Here is a 19,598-nt window from a genome sequence, read left to right as displayed (position 1 = left end):
GCAGAGCAGCTGGAGCTGGAGAGAATGTTGTTGGGCGCTGGACCTTCACTGGGCAGTTGGAGACAGACCCACGGCAGCTTGGTTTCTGTGAAGTCCTCCTGACCCCTATCACATCTGGCTCTGGGTCTGTGCTGGCGAGAGCGAGCGGGTCCCTTGGGCGTCTTCTCCAGACGCGGCGGGGTCTTCCCTCCACTTTGCCCCTATGAAAGTTGTGTCATCCTCCTCACTTTTCCAGAAGCCTGGTGATCTGGATCCCTTGCCCCCACACTCTCTCAGCCCCTCATGCCCCCCCCGCATTACTCCCACAGAGCCACAGGTAGCCAGAGCAGCCAGGGTCCTGTCTGATCACCATCCCACTTGGGAGGAGAGCGTTCTGGGCAGGGCTTCTCAGTCCTCCTTCAGCACCACCCCCCACCTCTCACGTCCTCTCCTGTGCGGGGAGGGGGGGGGTCATTAAATGAAAGCCTGCAGTTCTGAAGGACCTGGGCTGGGGACACTAGCTTTCCCCCCTTCCCTCCCAGCCCGTAGCAACTTTCTGCCCTGTAACTGAGCCAGCCCCTTCCCAAGTCCCTAAAAATCAAGGAGACAAACTGCCAGAATATGCACCCTCTGTCCCCATGCACCCTTCACCCCAGTGACCCGGAAGATGTCTAGGTGTGGGATACCTGGGTTCCCTTGCGCCTTTAGACATGCCAAGGACCGGAAGTGGCTACCTAGGTCATGCCCCTACCTGTAGCTCATTCCGGGTCATCCTTTCCCCCTTTCCTCAATGACTGGGACTTCTCTTTGCCTCGTGTCCCTGTACCACCCCTAACTCACTCATGCCCTTCTAGCAAATGTTTCCAGAGATCCAAAGAGGACCCAGACCCAGAAACCTGGGTGCTGCCTTCTTCCACAGGAGCTGACCGAGATGGAGGAGACCCAGGTTGCACTGAGTGCCTATGTTCCACAAGTCTCCGGAACCTTCTTTCCTATGGCTTATGAAGCCATGTCCCATAGGGATGGCTATTCTCACCTTTCCTGGCACTCAGGATTTGGCTGCAGATGGAATCAAGGCTGGAAGGACTTTTAGAAGCCAGCTGTAGTCGTTAACTGCAACAGAGGAGCAGGGGAAGCTGGGCCATCTCCCCACTGGGGTCTGGACCTTGGTGCTGAATGGGGAGGAATCCTGCATCTGGAGCTGAGCCTTGGGACTTCGATGAGCAACTGTTCCAGCCTTTTAAGTGAATCCTGGGCCTGAAAGGGTCACATGGAAATGAAAGGCACCCAGAGTTGGTGAATACAGCTGAGGCCTTTCCTGCACACAGAGGGCACCGCCCCGTCTGGGGCAGAAGTCACAGGTTCATGGCCTGGCTTTGACCTCCCAGTCTGTGGGGCTTTCAAGGCAGCTGCTGAGCCTGGGGTCCAGTCCCTCTCCTGCTCTCAGAACCACGAGGACATGGAACACGGATGTTCTTTCTCTTAGAGGCCCAGCTTGGTTCCTGGCATGCAAAAATCATTTGATGAAGAAACAGCTGCTGCTGAAGCCCCCAGGCTTCAGAACCTCTACTTGCCAGACCTGCTGGGAGGGAAAACTCGAGCCCCAGACAACTGCTCAGGGCTGGGTGGCTGGCTGCATTGTCACAAAGACACCCTCTACTGCTCCGGATCTCTTTTAAATACACTCCATGTCAGGGTGCCTGGGTGGTTCAGCCAGTTGAGTGGCCGATTCCTGATTTCAGCTCAGGTCATGATCTCCTGGTCTGTGAGTTCGAGCCCCGAGGCGGGCTTGGCACTACATGGAGCCTGTTTGAATTCTCTCCCTCCCTCTCTCTCTCTCTGCCCCTCCCTTGCTCTCACTCTCTCTCAAAATAAATAAACATCAAAATAAAGAAAACATGGCCCACCCTGCCATAGTTGTGGTTCCTGGGGTTTTGCCAGACCTCCCGCGACCAAGGGTTTTCTCCCCACCCCAGCCACGGAGGGCACAGACCAAGAGCAGATGGAACAGGTAAGTTTTATTTGGACTTTAAACTTGTTCAGAGAGCTCAGGGGCCCCCACCTCCCCTCTCCAGGCCCCCTTCTCATTTCCCCTCCCTGGGGGAACACTCAAGGTACAATGCCATGTGTCTCTGGAGTCCTTGGCCCCTTCCTGCCTGATACACCTCTTCACTCCCCTGCACTGAGGAGGGGAGGGGTGTGAGGAGGCGGGGGTGCCTGGAAGTGTTGGATCAGAATGGTACATGCACTGACGGTAGCGCCCACTGCCACCAGCCCGGGGCTGAGACCTGGGAAAGGCTCGCAGTGGGGGGGTTGGATTCATCGTGGGGCAGCAGGCTCTTGCCATAGGAAGCTCCCCACCTCAGCCCTGGGGACCCCCTGGCCTCCTGCTTACCCATCCTTCTGAGGGTACGACTCTGAGGTAGATTTCACAGAGGGAATGTGGGTCGCTGGGGTGTGGGAAGGGGGTTAGCTCTTTTGAAGTTGATCTCCAACAGCACCCTGGGCCCATCCACAGGTTCTGGCCTGGGAGGCAGGGATGATGACACCCACCCAGCTATCAGAGGCCGAGTCACACACGGGCTCCAGGGCACCTGTGGTGTCAGGGACTCGAGAGGGGTAAGGGTGAAGGGGAGCATCTGTCTTAACAATCTGTGTCTTGGTGCTAGGGGCTCCAGGGGGAGGCAGGGGCCTGGGAGGCTAGCACAGATACTCCCCTGGCCTGAGGGTCAAGTTGCAGGATGGCCCCCGCCTCTCATCCCCACCCTCAGGGCAGCCTCTTTAGGCTGAATCCCTCCAGTCCTCCAGGGTCTTCCCTCTCCTCTCCCACCCTCCTTATTCCCCAGGGGAGCAGAGGAGAACAAGACCGGCCTGCAGGGAATGGCAAGAAACAAGATGCCTCCTTCCCCCAAGGGGGAGGGGCCCATGCCAAGAGCCCGGAGCTGGCCATGGGACGGAGGAACTGGCATCAGTGTGCAAGGCAGGCTCTGGGACCCCACAGGGAGGCGCTCCCTGGACAGAGCACAGCCTGAGAAAGATGGACATCCGGGGAGTGGCTAGGGGAGCTCCTGGAGTCCTCTGATACCCTCCCCCTCCCCCAGGCCCAAGCAGCGGGCAGGCGGGCAGGCGGGTGGCGACGGATCCAACCCTGTCTGAGAACAGAAAGGCAGAGAGAGAGGCTGGGTGGGGTACGCCCCTCCCCATCTCAGCCCAGACCCCCACCTCCCCAGTGGAAGCCAGGGAGCTGGGGACAGCCTCGGCTGGCCTTCCAGGAAGAGCCAGGGCTGAGTGGTGCCTGGACCAGGGAAGACGGCACACACGTTGACTCGGTAGCTAGTGGAGGTATCTGGGGGTCGCAAGGGGCAAGGGCCCCCCACGAGATTCATGCAGCATTCAAAGTGAGTGAGTGAGTGGGGGTGATGAGAGAAGATGGAGAAACAGCCAGGGGGTGGGGGAGGCACCCTAGATCTTGCTGTTCTCCAGGTGGGAGTCAATGTGTTTGATGAGGGCATCATCCGGGTACCCAACAGGGAAACCTAGCTGGCAGAGGGGGCAGCTGCGGATGTCAGAGCCCACTGTCTCCATCAGCAGCTGTGGAGAGAGAGGGGAGTCACCTAGGGTCCCCAGCCCTCCCTCACGATCCCCACAGCCCAGCCTGCCCTTTCCCGAGACCCAGGGCAGGGAGGGCTGCAGCATGCAGAAAGGGTCTGGTCACCCTCTGTCCAGCACCACTCCTCCTTCTCCCCATTCCCTGCCCACCTCCCACCAGCTCAGCATCCACTCCCCCAACCCAGGGCCTATGGCCCCAGGAGGTGCGTATGCTGAGCCTGCCAGGTCATCTACGGTAATGAGGGAAGCCAAGACCCAGACATGCCCCCAGAGTGACTAAGACACAGCTCCCAGATAACTCAAAGCAATGGATAATCCCAAACAATGTACAACCCAAAAATAATTTTCTGTCTGGCTTTAGAATATATTTTGGTCCTTCCAGGTGGCAAGGGTTGGCTCTGACATTCGGGAAACTCATTATTTCAGGGAAATGATAGAGCCCTGAGATAGGCTGTCTTCTAGGACAGCCGGAAAAGAGCAGGGGCTCTGAGACCAGATGGAGGGAACTGGATGAGCAGGCCTGGCCCTGTGTGGGCCCCAGACCTGTGGCAGTCAGCACGGCCTCCATCACCAGTCTAACAGGAGAGGGCTTCGGGCTCACTGCCTCCCTGTTAGGAACCCTCCAATGGAATTAGATCATATAATCACTGCCCTCATTTTGCAGATACGACAACTGAGGATCAGGTGGGATAAGTGACCTGTCCGAGGTCCCACAGCTGCTAAGCGGTGAAGTCCCGGATCAAAGCTGGGACTGTCACTCTGAAGCCCATGCCCTTAACCGCCGCCCTGAGAGAGAGGTAACGGTGCAGGCCCCACCTACGCAAGCAAAAGGCCCGGAGAGAGAAGTAACGGGCCTAGGCTGCCCCTGAGAGGCGAGGGGCCGGGGGCCGAGGCAGGCGGCCGGCCCTCAGGTGACAAGCGGGCGCCCCACTCACGTTGATGGACGGCCAGGACTGCGCGTGCTCGGCGTGGGCGTAGGCGGTGGCGGCCGGCGACTCTGGGATGGGGAAGCCCGCGCAGAACGAGGCGCAGCGGATGGTGCCCGCCTCGGGGCTGGGCGGGCTGGTGGGCACGGCCCACTCCTCCTCCTCGGAGGGCTGCTTCTCGAAGCGCAGCCGGATGCCCTCGAAGGCGCGTCGCGGGCTGAGCGGCCGGCCGGGCCCGTAGAGCTCGCCGCCGTAGGCCCGCGGCTTGGGCAGCGTGGCCGCCTCGGCCTGCAGCCAGGGCGGCGAGGCCCCCGCGTAGCCCGCGCCCTCCGCCATCTCCGAGTAGCTGCGCCGGCCCTGGAAGCCGGCCTTCACGTGGTGGCTGGGCGGCTTGGCGTAGGCGCGCTCGGCCGGCGTCCTCTCGCCCGGCGGCGGGGGGCGGCGGGGGCCGGGGCTGCGGGGCGGGGCAGGTGGGGGGCCCCGGGGAGCGGCGCTGCGGGCTGGGAGACTGGCACGGCGGCGGCACCGGCGAGCGGCGCTGCGGGACGGGCGACGGGCAGGAGGGCGAGGCCGGCGAGCGGCGCTGCTGGGGCGAGGGGCACGGGGGCCCGGGGGAGCGGCGCTGGGGGGCGGGGGGACTGGCACGGGGGGCACGGGGGCGCCGCTCGGGCGGGCGGGGACGGGGAGGGGCACTGGGGGGCCGGGGAGTGGCGCTGCGACAGAGGCGAGTGCCTCTGGCCTGGAAGAGAAGCAAGCCGAGGGGAAGGGCAGTGGTGGGGAGAGAAGGCGTCAGCACTGGGGAGCCATGGGCGTGCCGGCGCCCGACGCCCACCCTACCCTCTCTCCTCGGAACGCGAGCGGGTGAAAAACGACCCGGCAGGGAAAGGAAGGCAGGGGTGGCCCCAGGACGCGAGATGGTAGCCACAGCTACCCCCCCCCCCCTTGGGACCCAGCTCCGGGCCGCCCCTTCCAGGCCCCCTCTCACCGCCACTCCGGGCCTGCTCCTGCAGCAGAGTCCTCAAGATCCTCCCCTGCAGGGAACTCAACTCCCGAAGCCGGCCCAGCTCCTCTGTCAGCTCCGTGTAAGCCAGCGCCAAATTCACCCTGAAGGACACCCCAGCCCCCGCCCAGTCAAGGCTGGACGCCAGCCTGCCCTGACCCTGAGGTCAGAAGGCAGCGGGTGAAGAAGAGGAGAAGGGAAGGGGGCTTACTGTCACCGCGTGGAGGGAGAACTGGCTGTGCCCGAGCAGCTGGCTCTCCCTTCCCTCCAGGGCTCTCCTACCCCAGCTGCAGAATTCTCTTTGGCCTTAAGTTCTTACCTCCAACACGACCTCTTCCAGGGAGCCTCCCTCTCTTCCCAGTGAACCTTACCTGGGGCTAGGGCAGTGGCTCCCAGACTATAAGGCTGAGGCTGGGGAGCTCAGTGATTCCAGGGGGTCCCTGAATCCATGTGTTCATCAAGCATAGTCTATGGCCTGAGCACATCTGATTCAGGGATGTGTGAACATTTTTCTAATCTGTCCAGAAGCTGTGGTGACGAATAAAACACAGATTCATCAAAAAAAAAAAAAAAAAAAAAAACTGCGCCGAATTTATAGTAGCTTTCGTTACTGTGAATTTTCTCAAAGACCAACCAGTAAAAGTGTAGGTGCAATCTGTGGTGTTGGGGGGCAGGGGATCCATGAGGAGTCCTCACCTTGGGAAGACGGGGGACCAGTGTTGTACAGCCTAAGAGGAGCCCCCGTTCCATAAGTGAAGACACAGCCTTCTGGTTCGGCAGAGGAACCACCTGGTAAACTTGAACCCAAGTCAGCCAAGTTTCAGGTCCACTGCCCTTGCTTTCACCTCAGAGCTGCCTCTGAGTGTTCAGTCTTGCACCTCCCAGGGCCTCCAGGGAGCCCTTTAGGTGGAGATCTTTGTGAACAGCCGCCGTGTACTGCACACCTCCAGAGGGCGCCCCCACAATAAGCACTTACAGAAGTTGTCTTGTTCTGGAACTGCCCTGGGAGTTCCTCGAAAGGGAGCATTATGTGGCTGTATTTATATTCCCAGCGCCTTGCCCAGGCCTGGTACCCAGTAGATGTTCAGGAAGTGAAGAATGAATTGAACCTCCCAATCCATGTGCCTTTCTGCTTCCCTTTCTTCCTCCCACTTCCTCCTGGGCACCCACCTGCATGGAGCTGGAACAGACTCTGAACTTAGCCAAGACTTAACCCACTTCCTTTTCTCTTCCTTTCTCTGCGGGTCACTTTGACCCAGAACTACGGAAGGTAATCTCTCTCTGCACTGCCCCTCCCCTCTCCCAGCCTGGGCTGCATACCTCCAGGGAGCCCTTCCAGACCTCACAGGCAGCTCTGCGTCGCCTTGGGTCACTGCTTTCATCTCTGTTCAGGGCTTGGACAGAGCCTGGGAGACAGCGGTTTTTGTTTCCTCTGATGTCTCCACCCCCTTACCAAGTCCAGAAGGGACTCCAGAGCTTTGTGGAAGTTGGAGCTGAGCTGGAGGGGAGTGGCAGGCAGAGACTCAGCCACTCTAGATGGATCTCCTCCCAGGGGAGGCGCTCTTGCTCTTGGAGCTGTAGGGTGCTGGGCATGAATGGAGGGGCAGGTGTCCAGACCCTGTGGGCCCTGTCCCCATCCTGAAGATGGGAGAGAGGATGCATGTGGACAGGAGGGAGTGCAGGTAAGAGCGAGGCCAGTATGAGCATGAGGAACAGTGTACTAGAGGGTGAGAGAGACAGAGAGAGACACGGGGGGGGGGGGGGGGAGAGAGAGAGAGAGAGAGAGAGAGAGAGAGAGAGAGAGAGAGAGAGTGTGTGAGAGAGAGAGAGAGAGAGAGAGACCCTGGAGGAGAGCAGGGGAAGTCATGAGGTTAGGGCTTCAGAGGGCAGGAAAAGCCGAGGTGCAGAGGGTAGATAATGACCGAGCTCCCTTGCTCTGCGCTGTCTGCTTGCTGGCTGATTCTTGCTAATCCTGGGGTGAGCTGGGTGATGGGGGAGACAACAGCCCCTCCCACAACAAAACTATTTTTAACTCATTTGGGCCAAAGCCAAATTACTGCAAAGAGGCTGGGATTCTGGGGGGCAAGCCCACTTCCCAGGGAGAGGGAGCACTCATTACCCATCTGAGGGTACACAGGGATGGACAGGAGCAGAGAGGAAGGAGTCCCTTGGGGGACGAACTCTGGCCAAGACGCTGCAGCCCTCAATCCCATCATATCTCAGCCCTTGTGTTATATGTCCTGTGTTCCCCGCATCACATCTCAGCCCTTGTGTTATATGTCCTGTGTTCCCCGGCTTTGATCTCATGTGTCTGTGGGAAGAAATGGCATCTTCCCCATCAGACAGGAGGATCTAGCCTGTGTGTCCCACATTAAACTGGGGACTCTCCAATGACAGGCTCCCCGCTTCAGACTGAGTGCAGGAGCTATGTCTCCCCTATCAGACTGGGGGCTTGAGAGCATCATACTGACCCCTGAGTGGTGGGAGCAGGAGGGGCTCTTAGGGCACTGATGGAGCGCCCTCTCTGGCCAAGCAGCTGCAAGTTTCTCTCCCCATCCGCCTTCACTGCTGTATCTCAGGTGACAGATACAGGTCGTCGCCTTCACACCCAGCCTTAGAGATCTCACCTGCCACACTCAGTTCCCAGGCCCCTATCTCTCCCCTACATGCCTTCCTCCCCTTGTCAGGAGCTACCCCAGTTTCTACCGCCCTGCTCCTGGCACCCTCCTCATGGAAAAACAGGACAGCAGGAAATGGAAGGAAGAAGCCCCTGGCCCAGACCACCCAGACCTTCCCCCAGCTTTGACCAGGTGTGGGGCAGGGGGAGTGGGATGGGGGAGGGCAAGTGACTATTGTCCTCCTGGAGCCCCAGGCAGCCTCACAAAGACCCCTAGGACCCTGGGCCAGGTGGTGGGGCCCTCAGGACCTCCCCCCTTCATCAGGCGCCTCTTCCCACCTCAAGATGCTCAGGCCCAGGGTGCTAAATACACTAACGACTTGAATGACTCACATTAGAAAACACTGCCAATTCAATGGAAAAAATCTCAACTGCACTACACAACCAAGGGTTGCACACATGCACCTGAACACACATTCCATTTCCTGGCTTCCTGGCCCACACCTGAATGCTATTTTCCACCATCGAGACTGTCTGGGAAGGGTCAGGTGAACGGCAGCAGATGGCTAAATTTGGGCACTTCCCGATTGCTTACATTATGAGAGAAAGTTCTGAGTCTCTCAGAACCTGGGAGAGACCTAGAGAGAAAAGAACGGTAGATAGCCTTTATGAGCGCTTACCATAGGCCAGGCATTATGCTAAAGAACTTTTCTGAATCTTCTCAACAACCCTACAGTGTTGCCACTATGATCTCCATTTTCTAGATAAGAGACCTGAGGCTTGCAAAGTCATAAAGCCTAGTAGCAGTGGAGTTGCTGAAACTGGGCCCTGGCCTCCTGGACTGTAAAGTCCAGGCTACTGACCATTAGGCTATATGCTGCCTTCCAAGATGATCAGGAAAGGGAGGAAGGAGAGACAGGAAGGTAGCAGAAGGGAAAGAGAAAGAGGAGGAGGAGGAGGAGGAGGAGGAGCAGGAGGAGAGGGAGCTGGGGAGCTTTACAGTAGCCTGGGCATCACCACCCTTGCCCTGGGAGGGGAGAGGAAGGTGCCAGACATATGTGGGGGATCGGAGCTGTTAAGAAGCTGGCTCAAGGTCACAGAGCGGAGATTCAAACCTGCTTTTGGCACCTCAGCCTGCTGAGCTGGCACCTTCGGAGGAGCCAGAGTGCAAATGGCAGAGCTGGCAGGAAGGAAGGCTCCCTCCACTGCAAGTCTTTCCACCCTTCATTGACTTATCCTTTCATTCATTCTTTCCATGAATAATTCGGGGATCTCAAATTTTCATCTAGAAACAATAATCTTCACTGTGATTGATAAAGCAACTGAGCTGAGGAAGGTTAGAGACCGAAGCACCCTGCTCTGGAAAGGGGCTCTTTCTACCCCGAACCAGCTGTGAGGCACACAGACCCTGTGGCATCTTCCCCAGGGAAGTTCACTGGGTGCCTCTGCTGGGCTGGGCCACAGTGAGGGCCAGTGGTTGGGCCACGGGATTAGAACTAGGGATGGCCTTGAGGTCAGGATCGAGGCTGGGGTCAGGGTCAGATGAGGGCTGGGGTTGGTAGTTCATTTCCTGTCAGGATTGTGGACACTGCTTGGGACAGGATGAGGGGCAGGGTTCAAGTCTCGGGGGTGGGATCGGCATTAGGGTTAGGATTGGGGTCAGCATCCGAGCTGGTCATGTGGTCAGAATCACCAGCTGACTCAGAATCAGGAGGAAAACAGAAATCCAGCATTCCCGGCTCTTCCCTCTTTGCCCATTGCCGTCCCCAGCTGTCCCCGGCCACCTCACTCTCGTGGGGGAATTTAGGGACCAAACTTTCCACCACCCACGGGCACACCCAGCAGCAGCCTTCCCGCCCGACCCTCGGGGAGGGAACCACAGGCACCGGGCCGTGGAGCGGACTTGAGGTTGCGGGCCAGGGGAGGAGGAAGTCACTCTGCAACAACCCACTGCTGTACCACTTCCTTTTAGGCGCCTTGAGCCCCTCCACTCTCCTCGACCAGCTATGACTTGCGGTCCCCAGAGCCCGGCTCTTCATGGCAGCCCCTGCCATGCTCCCAGCACAGCTAGAAGTTCACAGTGTCAAGAAAGCCTCCCCAGACACAGCCAAGCTGAGCACTCACAGTGGGACTGGGAACCAAGGTGGGGGGCCGGGGGGGTGGGGAGGGGGGGAGGCAGGCATCCCAACTTGCCCCGGACCGTCCTGGCTCCCACTAGCGGCCCTGGCAGAATTACTAAGATTCTGACATTTTAACATACTGAAATTTCCACTTTCAAAATTGAGCAGGTTGGGCCAATAATTCACTGGTCACCCCTCCCAGAAGGGCCCTCCTACCTGAGGAAGAACCTGAACCAGAGAAACACCACAGAGGTACTATCGCCCCATCTGCTGAGGGCCTGCGGGGTATTCGCACTTAACTTCGCGCTGAACTTCTCTAAGTACTTCACTTCTTTGTACCTCAGTTTGCTCAGCACTAAAAGGGGACAGAACTGTCACCACATCTTCTGTGAGAAGGAAATGAGATGGTGTAGGTAAACCGCCTTCCGTGGTGTCTGGCATATGGACGAAGAGTTGGGAATATGCCCAAGAGAAAGAAAGAAACCCGTTTTGATCCTTCTTTGGAGACGCCAACCAGCTCAATGGCTTTGGTTTAAGAACGAGGAGGAGAGGATGTGCAGTTTCCCTTCTAGGGAGAGAGTGTGGGTAAGAGCTGCTCTCTGCCTTCCTAGCAAAGGAAGAAGCAGAGGCAGAGGCAGATTCAAAGCCCACCAATCCCTCAGACCACAATCAGGTGGGAGTGGTGGGCCTCACCTTCCGAGCCCCTCCCCACCCTCGGGGAGTCCCAAGGCTGCAAGTGCTCAGGGGTTAATTCCTGTGAGCACCCCTGCCTTGGCTGAAGGAAATTTGAAAGAAAGGAAGTAGGGAGGGTGAGAAGCGTGAAGGGGGAGGCCCTGGGTCTGCTGGTTCTGGGGCATGAAGTTAAGCTCAGGGTACACGGGGGTCTCCGACTTCCGTCCTGACCCACCCCACACTGCCCTTGACCTCTGTGCAGAGTTTCCATCCTCTCTCTCCGAGTTCACACTTCTCCCCCACCACTAACCGCAGCCCACGCAGAGGCTTGTGGGCGGAGAGAGGGGTGGGGGGGGGGGCGGAAAAGGGCCAGGGCTGCAACACTGAGCCCCCCACGTTGGGGAAAAAAAGCAAGCCCTATCGTTCTCTCCCTCATCACTCATACTAAGCCCCCGTCTTCTCACAGGGGGGCTCCCCTCCTTCACTGGGCCCTCACCCCCTTCACTGAGTCAGCCCGCCTGAGCCCTCAGCCCCCTTAAGGAACCCCCTCTCCACAATTTCCCCTCCACCCTCAGCACTAGCCACACCCTCAGAAAGGCCACACTCAGGACCTGTGACTCTGAGCTGGGCTCAGAGGGGAGGGGGCCGTGGGTTCTGCACCCCCCCACCTCGGCTGAGACCCCCCCCCAGGGTCCTTACCTCCCTGCACATCCTAAGGAGCAGGCTGGTCTCCACTGCCTCTCCTCCCTCATCCTTGCTTTTGGCCCCTGACTGGCCTCCAGCAGCTCTTCTTCTGGGACAATCTATCCCCTGGGCACCAGCCACCAGGTGCTGGGCTGAGCAAACAGCGGGGCAATCTTGCCCAGAGGTCAGCCATGGAAGGTGGCAGAGTGGCCTGGTCGGGGTGCCCACTTTTGGAGGAACACTGACGACTGGAGCTGGTGGGCTGGGGGCTGGGATGGGAGGGACTGGAATCCTTGGGGCCAGGGCTGCCTCCCAGGCCTGTCCACTTAGTACCAGTAGGACCACTGTGCGGTGGGGTGGGGATTAACAGGGGCAAGGGCACTACGAGGGGGGCCTTTGTACAGCCAGGACTCCCACAATAAAACTGGCTGCCCTGGAGGGGTCCAGACTGAGACAGGTAAGTACTTTCAGGAACACACACGACTCCCACATTAGGGGTGGCCTGGATTCAGGAATCTCTCTGACCCCCTCTTCAGCTGTCTTACCCCGATCTGGATAACCCAGCCCTGCATTCCTCTCCTGGGAAAGCCCACAGGTAAAATTCCCACTCGCCTGGAGGGTCTGGACCAAGTCGAAGAAAGAGGAGGGGCTGGTGGGGGAAAGTGAGCTGAGAGCAGGTGACTGAGGCCTCAGGTGGGAGGACAGGGGAGGGAACACTCGGGAAGCAATTACCAAAAGGAGCTGAGTTTATAAGAAAATAAAACTGCCGGGGGAGTGAGGACTTCCTCTGAGAATTAACTCTTGCCAAGCTGGGGCTGTCCAGAGATGCTCTGCCTGAAAAGTGTGAGGCGGGGCAGGCAGAGCCTGACTGGCACCGGGGAGAGAGGTCCAGGAGGCACCCATGCAGAGTCCCAACGGTGAGGACGGAGGGGAGGAGCTGGAGGTCACCTCTGGTAAGAGTGGTCTGGCCAGCCCCTGGGCAAAGCCACTGTGGCCAAAGGAGCTGGGTGGAGCAGGTGCCTTGGGGGTGGGAAGGGAAAGAGGCTGTTCTGGCCCCAATGGCAGCATGGATGATCCAACCTCCAAAGGCACCTTATGGGAGTTCTCCTTCACTCACTCACATACAGCTTTGGTCCCTTGGGGTCCTCCACTCCTTCTCTGGCCCTCCACCCCCTACGCCTTCCTCTCACACCTCTCATTAATGACTGACCTCTGAGCCCATGAAGGATACCTGGGGCCACAGAGGTGAAGTCATTAAAGCAAAGCCACTCTGCATCCCTGGAAGGATTCAAAGTCTGGCTGTTCAGATTCCAGCCCTGCCAAAAAAGTCCTTTCTCTGGGTTTAACCGGTTGGAGGGAGCCTTCACTGCCGGTCTGCTAAGAGGGGGCTGGACTCAGTGACCCATAAAGAGCCCTACAGTATAACTTCTGAGGCAAGCTAGGGTTCTAGAATGTGTGTGTGTGTGTGTGTGTGTGTGTGTGTGTGTGTGTGTGTGTGTGTTCTGGGTCTGGGCACATGGGCTAGGATGGGCTCCGAACCTCAGCCACGAGCTAAGGCAGACCCTCTCCACAGGAGCCCTCAACACTCCTCAGCAGCCTAGCTGAGGGATCCCACCCACCACTCCCACAAACTGGTTCTCACCGCCCCCCACCCCAACTATCACAGCTCCACCCAGGCCCTCACCCCAGGGTGCAGAGGGAGGTGAGGGGTATCCCCAAGTAGCCAGAAGCTGGGAGGAAGGTGAGAAGGAAGCCCGCGGGAAGGAGGACCCTGGGGTCCCATAGCTGCGTATACTGTGTGACACAGGGTTAGTTCCTGTCCCTCTCTGGGCCTCAAGCTTCCCCTCCAACGAAAGTAGGGAGTCTGTGCCACACAACTGGTCTCAGGGGAGAGGGCTTAGGCGGAAGGAGGTTTGCTCTCTATTTCTCAGAAAGTGGGAGAGGAGGAGTTCAGGGTGCGGATGTGAAAAGCATCAGGCTCACTGATGTCAGGCTGCCGCTCACCCTCTCCCTTGCTGCCCAGTGCTGCCCCAGAGGCCACTGCTATTAGACTCCCCACTGACATAGCTCCCTCCCTCCTTCCTGCTGCCCTTCTTTCTCAGCAAGATTCTACAGGGGCCACCCAGTGGAGCCTGTCCTAACCCCCCTCTCGGCTGCTGTAGAACTCAGGTAAGCCCCTGTTCTCGGCCTCGGCTTTCTCCTGAGGTGGGAAACAAAGCACAGACCCTGAAAGACGCCACCTCCTTCCTCCTCATCAGTGAGGGGGCAGTTAACCCAACTAACTGGCCTTGTTACTGGCACAGAAAAAATGGGGCTTCAGAGAGGCCCAGAAACTCACCAGGGGACCCAGAACATAGCAGCAAAGCAGCTGAGGAAATGCCTCAACCCCTGACACCTCAAGGAGATACGAGCTTGGGTGTCAGAAGAAAGCGGGGGGCACATCCCAGAACCTCACCTCCTTCCTGTGAAGGATGAAGAGCCACACAAGCAAGCCAAACCCCACAGGCCTGATGCTGGAAGAGGGGCCCTCCAAACAACAGAGGGGAGAACTGACCCAAAACAGGGACCTGGGAAATGCCACCCTCAGGGCACAGGGGTTAAGATGGAGAGGATTTCAGATGTGACTTACTGATCATCCCCGACTCTTTTCACCCACTCCATGTCCCGCTCTGACTGGTTGGAGGCGAGATCCTAGGGAGGAAGACCGGGAGGTCAGACGCCAATGTCACCTTGCCCAGACCCCCCTCTTTACCGTTCCCACAGCCAGTCGAAACCCAGGGAGGACGTCCTGGGACTCTAACGGCTATTTCCAGCAGCTCTCAGACCTCCGGGGAGCGCTGGCCGGGGTCCTTTACCTGGGCCCGGCTCTCCTGCAGCTGCTTCAGCTCTCCCTGCAGCCGCTCGCACTCGGCCTGGAGCTGCTCTTCCCGAAGCTGAGCCCCCCGGGCCTCACCCTGGGCAGCCTCCAGAGCCTCTTCCAAACGCCGTCGCTCCAGCTCACTCACACTGGGTGTGGGGCCCGGCCAGCCTGCTGGCAGGAGAGAGGATAATGTCAGGTTGGGTCCAGCTGCTGGCACCCTCCACCGACTCCCAGATCAGCAAAGACTGAAACCGGTGAGGACTGCCCCATCAGAGATCCAGAAGATAGCCAGAGGACAAATACCCCGGGGAGGCCTCTACTGAGGGCAGTGTGGGAGGATGGCCTGAGCTGCTTTTTTCTCATCTTCTAGGAGACCAAGGACAAAATAAGATGGCCTCCTGAAAGGATTCCCTGGCCACATTCAAATCTCCAAGCATCCTCTGGCCTCCGCTAATCACCACTGTTAAGACCGGCTGGGGGACTCTGAGTGGAGGTGCCCTCTGCTGACACACATAGGAATTGCATGGGGGTAGCCAGAGAAAGCAGGTGGTAGAGGGGGGTGTCAGTGGGAGAAACCGCGTAAGAGTAGATGAAGTGAGGGAACGGGTGGCAAAGAGGCATAGGGTAATTATGGGAGAGATTTAATAAGACATTATAATGGGGTGCTCACCATCAATTCCAGAGTAGTACTGAAATGGGGGTTAGTCTAGGGGACGCTGGGGTAGGGATATCAGGGGTCGCGGAGATCTCACCGTGACTCAAGCCAGATCCCCCTCTCAGTGCCAAGTAGTGCAGGTCCAGATCAGTACAAGGTGGGGCAGGGGCAGGTGGGGGGCTCGGGCTGGGGAAGGCTGCGTCCCGGAGGCCTTGCTGCTGCCGTAGCTGCTGTTCCAAACCACAGATTTGCCGCAAGTGGGTCTCCACCAGGGCCCGCTGCAGGGTGAGACAAAGGGGTAGGGTCTGCACAGGACCAGGGTACCCCTGTGGGCCCCCCAAAGCCAGGACTTCCCCATGTCTGGGAAGCCATCACCCCTAAACGGAGCAGAGGCCCCAGGTCACACATCCCAACTGCACTCTCAAGTGGCTATGAGTGTGAGGTCTCCTCTCCCAGCAACTGCAATGCAGATGTTTCTGGCTATTGCCCCTTGCAAGGTCAGAGTTAACGCCTCTTCCTTGCGGGACACTTCTAAGAACACACAGCCCCTCAGTCCAGACATAGCTACGCCCTCAGAAGCATAATAAGTTCTATTTGCACATGTGACAACCACTCTGGGCTTCACCTACCTCTCATCTATAACACGGGGATAACCACACTTACCTCTTAGGTTTGTTGCAAGGATTAAAATGAGTAAATATATCTAAAGAGATAACAACAGTGCCTGGCACATAGTTAAGTGTTATGTTAAGTGTTTATGATTATTAAGGCGAAGCATTCTTACACAAACGTCCCACAACAACTCAGCAGTATTGTTATCGTTTGCCCTTTTTCGGAGGAGGGACAGAGGCTAAGTGACTCGACCCAACTCACAGGTAGGAGCTGGCAGAAACCACGTGTCCTGATTCTGACACCTGCTCACGCGCGTGGCCATACCCCTACTCAGAATCACACACATGCCAGGACCAGTCCCAGCAGCCACAGAGACCTGATTACCTCTACCCTCACCCACACAGCCTTCCAGACGCAGTGTATACGCACGGACTCGACCCAGCACGAGACACAAACATTCGCCCGGAGACACGCTGTCGACAGGGTCACTCACATAGTCACCTACTGTCACCAGCGTGGCCAGGGTGTCCTGAGGGTCACTCACAACTTGTATGACACACTCAGCCCCCCCTCACAAGGGCAAACGGGCACTCAAACCCACTGGGGTCCACACCACAAACACACACACATGGGGTCACACACAATCACACAACAAAGGTCCCAGCCTCAAGCACCCCCGGCTCCCTGGGCCTCACCATCTCCCCCAGCTCTGTCTCCAGGTCGCTCTTCTCCACGCAAAGTTTCTCATAAGCCTGGATCATCTCCCCAAGCTGTTCTTCCTGCTCCTTATTCTTCTGCAACTGAATGGGGCCCAGAGAGGATGGAGAGCACACCATGGTCAGGCCCATCCTTGACTTGGGGGCCAAGCAGCTCCCCATACCTCCCACCCACACATCCAGCACCCAATGGAAGAGGGGTGGGAGAGGCTGCAACCCATTCTAGGGAAGACTATGGCCATCGCTGACCAAGGAGACAGAGGCTGGGGGGGGTAGAGAGAGGGGACTGTCAGAAATACACTGGAGCAAGGGGTCCAGGAAGCCCAGTCTGGGCTGGGAGGCCAGCGAGGGACTCACCTCATGCTGGAACTGGTTGAGCCGTTGCTGCAGGCTGACCTTCTCCATCTCCAGCAGGGAGCCATCCTTGATTTCATACAGAGAGAAGCCATGCTCCTCTCCAAAGTCATTGATCAGCGGGTACTGTGGGCAGGCAGGTCCTCAGGAGAGCTGGTGCCCGGCTCCCTGCCCAGGCTTCAGCCTCGATTGGGCTCCCACCTCACAACCTGCCTTGAAGTCCTCGCCTCTCCCTCCCCTTGCTCAAGTGGGATCCACACGGCCTGGAGGCATCTCCCGCCAACCAGATCTTTTTTAGATGCAAGGTCCCACCCTTTGGCTCAGGATCCTTTCCTGACCCTTCCCATCCAAAGCAGCCACATCTCTCACGGGGGACCCTCAGGTTCCCAAGAGTGTGCATCCTGATCCCTCTTTGCGATTCCTGGGATCCCCAACCCCCACAACACACACACAGCCAGACCCCCATCTTCTCCAAGTTCTGACCTTGATCTCGTAGACTTTGAGACGGCGGCGGAGGGTGGCATTCTCCCTCTCCAGGCCCCCCAGCCGCTCCTTGATGTCCCCATAGGCTGTGATGAGGGCAAAGTGGGAGGCAGAGCACATGTCCCCTCCCAGTGAGGGGTCTCCTGGGGCATCCAGCCACACCTCACTGGGCCCCAGTGCCTCCTGGGTCAGGATGCTGATGTCATCTTCAAACATGGACTCCATGGCAAGGGCCTGGGCCTCGGCCCCCACTGGGCCTCCTGGGAGAGCAGGAGCAACAGTGGAGAGGGCAGCCTGGAGGTTGTCCCCCATACCCCTCAACGTGGCCCAAGGAATGCTATGACCAGCTGAGAGGAAACTTGGAAGCTCCCACCCCTGCCTACCCGCAGACTACTCAGCCCTGTTTTCTCTTCTCTGCTGCCTTTGGGGGAAGGGGCTGTAACTAGATGAAGACTTCTGGCAGGGAGGGCCTGACAAGTAGGGACAAGTAAACCAGGCCAGCAGCAGAGAAGAGTTCCTTCCAGAACCCAGGGAGACCTGTGGACAGGAAAGGACTGCCTTCCCAGGCTAGGGCCCAGACGGGGCTGCCTTGATTCACTCCTCAGCCCCTCTCCACCCCAGGCCTTGCTTCCCCAAATACCTCTCTGCCACGCTCCTCATCCCCGGCCTCTGGCACCCCTGGCTCCTCACTAAGGCCCAGTGCTTCTGGGAGAGTCAGCCCCACCACTGTCAGCACGTCCTCTGTGGGGGCCCCCGCCCAACTTCCCAGCTTCTTCCTGCAGGATCCCAGAGTTCAGGAAAAGGAAGTGCCTCCCCCACTCAGACCAGGGTTGTGGCAACCCTCCAGGCCCTCCCGGCCCCTGATCTGGGACCCACAGGAAGTCCTCACAGAGCGTCAGAGGGAACACACAGAGGGTGGGGGGCCCTGGAAAGGGTCCACCGAAGAATTCCCCAGCCCGCCAATGTGCCTGCACACAGGGAAGTGAGGAGCCCTGGGAGGGGGCAGGAATGACTCAGGGCTCCGAAAGAGTACGCGCGAGAGGGTGCGTGTGTACTTCTGGCCCTGTTTATGAATGTGTGTCTGTGGTTGGCATGTGTGGGGGGGAGTGTGTGTGTCTGTGAATGAGTGTAGGTGTGTCACAGTCAATGAGTGCCTTCGCAGGGCTGCGCTGGGGGTGGCTGGGGGTCGGGAATGGAGTTGGAAAGTGGCCAGGAAGCCGTGTGTGTTTGTGTGTGCGCGTGTGTGCACGCGTGCGTGAGCGTGTGTGAAGGGTGGGCACGTTCGGGGCCGTGTGTCACGTGAGGCACTATGGGAATGTCCGAGGTGTGTGCGCGCGCGCCGGAGCGTGTGTGCGCGTAGGAGAGGGGGCTCGGCGTGAGGTCTGAGTTGAGACAGCGGGGTCCGCGACCTCCCAAAGCCGGGCAGCAGGAGCCTGGAGTGAAGGTGGCTCAAGCCCGGGCCCCAGCACCCCCCCCAAACCTCCCCCATTAAGTGCCAGGGAGACGCGTGTGACCGGGTGTGAGTAAGGAGTGTGTGCGCGTGTTTGTAGGGCTGGCCCCACCTTTAACCCCTTCCTCTCCAGGCGCATCCCCTCCCCCCAACTCCGCCCGCCAGCGCTCACCACACCCCCCCAGACCCCCAGCCCGCCACCTCGGGCCCAGCCCCAGTGGCGGGGGCTCTGTCCCCTGGGCCGCCCGGACAGACGCTCCCTTCCTCCGCATTCCCCCCCGGCCCGGCGGCCCCGGGTGAGAGCCGCGGAGGGCGGATGGGGAGGGGGTGCCTCCTCCGCCCCGGGCCCCTACTGCGGCCCCTTTAAGAGCCGCCCTTTAAACCCCTTTAGCTCGGCGGACAGAAATTGTCGCCCCTCCCCTCTCGGGGGCCGAGACCACGCAGCCCCCTCCCCCACCGCTGGCCAAGCCCCGGGCCCCCAGTCGGCGGTCCCCGGGCCGGGGAAGGGGCTCCCGAGGCGGTGCGGCCTGAGCAGCGGCGGCGGAGGGGGAAAAGGGGGAACGCGGGAGGCCGGCGCCGGACCCTTCCCCTCTCGGCCCGCCAGGGCCAACTGCCCGCCAACCTCCCGTCGCCTCCTCCGGCCCACCCTGCGACCCCGGCCGGCCCCGGGCGCCGCTCCCCTCCCCCCCCCCCCCCCCCCCCCCCGCCCCAGCCCCGCCGGGGACTCACAGCTGCTGCCGGTTCCTGCTTGTAATCGCAGCTTACCCCCTCCGCCTGCTCCCTCCCCAGACGGGCACCGGTGCCCCCACCCCCCTGGCACCGCGCTCCGCTCTCGCCCTGTCGCCGCCGCCGGGTCTCTCC

General features: G+C 59.3%; 1 protein-coding gene across 1 annotated transcript; it reads right to left on the bottom strand.

The window, feature by feature from the left end:
- Positions 1–1,977: 1,977 nt before the first annotated feature.
- On the bottom strand, positions 1,978–19,598 carry TBKBP1 (TBK1 binding protein 1). The gene is given in 12 exon segments (XM_053892525.1): positions 1,978–3,570; positions 4,524–4,952; positions 4,954–5,148; positions 5,150–5,253; positions 5,500–5,618; positions 14,237–14,298; positions 14,463–14,638; positions 15,220–15,400; positions 16,430–16,534; positions 16,808–16,930; positions 17,288–17,547; positions 19,467–19,598. Coding segments are annotated over 11 exon segments (1,848 nt in total). The 5' UTR covers positions 17,513–17,547; positions 19,467–19,598; the 3' UTR covers positions 1,978–3,441.

The sequence above is a fragment of the Panthera pardus genome, unplaced genomic scaffold, assembly GCF_024362965.1.
Source record: "Panthera pardus isolate Hobbes unplaced genomic scaffold, ASM2436296v1 HiC_scaffold_3, whole genome shotgun sequence".
Classification (NCBI taxonomy): Eukaryota; Metazoa; Chordata; class Mammalia; order Carnivora; family Felidae; genus Panthera; species Panthera pardus.
Note: the sequence above shows the minus strand (reverse complement) of the source record. Positions and strands in the feature narration are given on the sequence as shown.